The 3021-nt window shown below is 49.3% G+C and overlaps 1 protein-coding gene across 1 annotated transcript; it reads right to left on the bottom strand.

Annotated features, from left to right (window-relative positions):
- Positions 1-292: 292 nt before the first annotated feature.
- LOC145795864 (uncharacterized) lies at positions 293-2205 on the bottom strand. Its single transcript, XM_082880791.1, has 3 exons — positions 2044-2205; positions 1306-1582; positions 293-1191 (listed from the first exon to the last, which is right to left on the bottom strand). Exons 1-3 carry the CDS (start codon positions 2203-2205, stop codon positions 293-295), a joined length of 1338 nt encoding a protein of 445 aa, XP_082736917.1.
- Between the last annotated feature and the right edge of the window lie 816 nt (positions 2206-3021).

The following is a 3021-nucleotide window of genomic DNA, read 5'->3' as shown; positions in this document are numbered from 1 at the left end:
ATGGGATGACCGTCTCAGCGCCGTATGTTAAGCAGAAGGGGGTCTCCCCAGTGGGGGTTCGAGTTGTAGTGCGGTAGGCCCAGAGCATGTTTGGTAATTTCTCAAACCAGAGTCCTTTAGCAGCTTCCAACTTGGTTTTGATGATCTTTAGAAGAGAGCGGTTTGTAACCTCAACTTGCCCATTGGCTTGGGGATGACCTGGAGAAGAGAAACATGGCTGGATTTGAAGTTCTGCACAGAATTTCTTGAACTTGGCATTGTCGAATTGCTTGCTATTGTCGGGGACAATGGCTTAAGGGATGGCAAATCGGCATACGATCGACTGGCAGATGAATCTGGTTGTGTTCCGCTTGGTAATTGTGGCGATGGGTTCCGCCTCTACCCATTTGGTGAAGTAATCAATGGCGACGATTGCAAACTTGGTTTGGCCGCGGCCGGTGGGCAATGGACCAACTAGGTCGATCCTCCATTTGGCAAATGGGTAAGGACTGCAAAGTGTGATTAGTTCTGTAGGAGAAGCGTGAGGAATGTTGGCAAAGCACTGGCACTTATTACACTTACGTACGAATTCAGTGGCATCTTGGTTGAGAGTAGGCCAGAAGTAACCGGTGCGAAGTATTTTATGGGCTAGTGACCTGGCACCCAAGTGATTACCACATATACCCTCGTGGACTTCCCGCATCACGTAGGTTGCTTGAGCAGGATTGAGGCATCTCAGGTATGGACGCGAAAAGCCACGTTTGTATAAGAGGCCGTTGATAAGAATGTAGTTGGACGACCGGGCCCAGACTTTGGCAGCCTGCTGTTTGTCGCCTAGCAATTCCCCATTTATCAAAAATAGGAGGATGTCTGCCGCCCATGGAATAGGTTCATTTTGGAGGAAGTGGACTTGCTGTTGGTTTGCGGAAATGGCATGATGGGCTAGGTATTCAAAGCAAACACCATGGCTAAGGTATGACCGGTCGGCAGAAACTAATTGAGCCATTTCATCTACTTTGGAGTTTTCTGTCCGAGGGATGTGTTTGATATGGAAAGTGTTGAAGAGGCGAGCAAGGGGGAGTGCGATATCTTTGTAAGCCCGCATTATGTCTTCCTTGGCCTCGAATTTTCTCGTAATTTGTCCGACGATGAGCTGGGAATCACTGAACACCTGGATGTGGCTTACGCCAATGTCTCTAGCTAGGCGGAGATCTGCTATCAATGCCTCATATTCAGCTTTATTATTGCTCGCGTCAAACAAGAAACGGAGAGCACGCTTGAAATAACCACCTTCGGGGGCGGTGAGGATGAGACCAGCCCCATTGCCTTCTTTGCGGGATGATCCATCAACATTGAGGGTCCATGAGTGGGGGTCTTCGGCCTCAGTGTTGAATTGCGTGGGCGGAGGGGTTGTGGCTGGTGTGGGATTTGTGAATTCCAGGATAAAATCGGTGACAGCCTGTCCTTTGATCGCTGTTCGAGGTCGATAGGAGATGTCAAATTGGCTGAGCTTGACTGAACATTGCATAAGTCGGCCGGACAACTCTGGTTGCTGCATTATCTTCTTCAAAGGTTGGTCAGTGAGGATGACAATGGGGTGGGCCTGGAAGTAAGGTCAGAGTCGTCTTGAGGCTATGACCAAGGTCAGGACCATTTTTTCGAGCAGTGGGTAGTTCTGTTCTGCTCCCCTGAAAGCCCGACTAATGTAGTAGACCGGTCGCTGGACAGAGCCGTCCTCCCTGATGAGGGCTTCACTGACTGCGATATTCGATACGGCTAAGTAGAGAAAAAGGGGCTCACCCGTGATCGCCTGAGAAAGTAGGGGGGGTTGGCCATGCACTGCTTCAACTGCTGAAAGACTTCTTCGGATTTTGCCGTCCACTCAAAAGCCTGCCAAAGGACTTTGAAAAAGGGGAGGCACTTGTCTATTGCGCGGGAAATAAAACGGTTGAGGGCGACGACTCTGCCCATAAGCCTTTGAACCTCTCTAACTGTTCTAGGTGACTGCATTTCTATCAGAGCCTTGATCTTTTTGGGGTTAGCCTCGATACCCTATTGGCTGACCATGAAACCCAAGAATTTTCCAGATCTGACACCGAAGGCGTATTTCTCTGGATTCAGTTTCATTTGATACTTACGCAGAGTGTGGAAGGTCTCCTGCAGGTCTGCCAGATGATCAGAGGAGAGTTTGCTCTTGACAAGCATGTCGTCGACGTACACTTCCATGTTCCGACCTATCTGGTGATGAAAAATGGTATAGACTAACCATTGGTAGGTTGCTCCGGCGTTTTTCAGCCCAAATGGCATGACACGATAGTGGTAAGTCCCCCGATCAATTATGAAGGAGGTGTGTTCCTAGTTTGATGGGTGCATCAGAATTTGATTGTAGCCAGAGAAAGCGTCCATGAAGCTGAGTATTTGATGTCCGGTCGTGGCATCAACAAGTAGATCTATGCGAAGAAGGGGATAATTATCCTCGGGGCAAGCTCGGTTGAGGTCGGAGTAACTGACACAGAGTTTCCATTTACCGTTGTTTTTACGGACCAGGACCACATTTGACAGCCATCTGGGGTAGTCCACATTTTTGATAAACTGTGCCTCAAGGAGCTTATCTACTTCAGAAGCAATAAGAGTGTTGTGTTCCGGGTGAAAGATGCACTGCTTCTGGTGGAAGGGTTGGAAATGGGGCTCAATGCTAAGATGATGGGTGATGAATGAGGGATCAATACCTGGTATGTCAGAGTGGGTCCAGGCAAACACGTCCTTGTGCTCGATCAGGAGGGCTGTAAGGTCGGTCTTGGTCTGGGGGGATAGCTGGCTGCCGATCTTAGCAGTTTTGGTCGGGTTGGTAGGGTCGATGAGGATCTCGACAAGCTCTTCGACTGGTTCCCCTCGGACCAGCTCGTCTTCGTCTCTGACGTCGAGTCTTTCAATGATCATAGGCTCCTTCAGCTTGACCTCTTTAAGTGAAACAACGTAACATTCTCTGGCTATGGTCTGTTCTCCCCTCACAGTGCCGACCCCAAGGTCGGTAGGGAATTT

This window comes from Camellia sinensis, chromosome 7 (genome assembly GCF_055761805.1).
Source record: "Camellia sinensis isolate YWXY chromosome 7, ASM5576180v1, whole genome shotgun sequence".
NCBI lineage: Eukaryota > Viridiplantae > Streptophyta > Magnoliopsida > Ericales > Theaceae > Camellia > Camellia sinensis.
The sequence above is the reverse complement of the archived record's forward strand: the minus strand, read 5'-3'. Positions and strand labels throughout refer to the sequence as shown.

Bases quoted from the DNA above. Each gene is read 5' to 3' on its own strand.
- LOC145795864 (XM_082880791.1), bottom strand. From the start codon at position 2,205: ATGGAAGTGTACGTCGACGACATGCTTGTCAAGAGCAAACTCTCCTCT. The intron at 1,583-2,043 runs GTCAGCCAATAG...CCTTACTTCCAG, and splicing joins GAAAATTCTTGGGTTTCATG to GCCCACCCCATTGTCATCCT. The intron at 1,192-1,305 runs GCAATGGGGCTG...CATTGATAGCAG, and splicing joins TGGATCATCCCGCAAAGAAG to ATCTCCGCCTAGCTAGAGAC.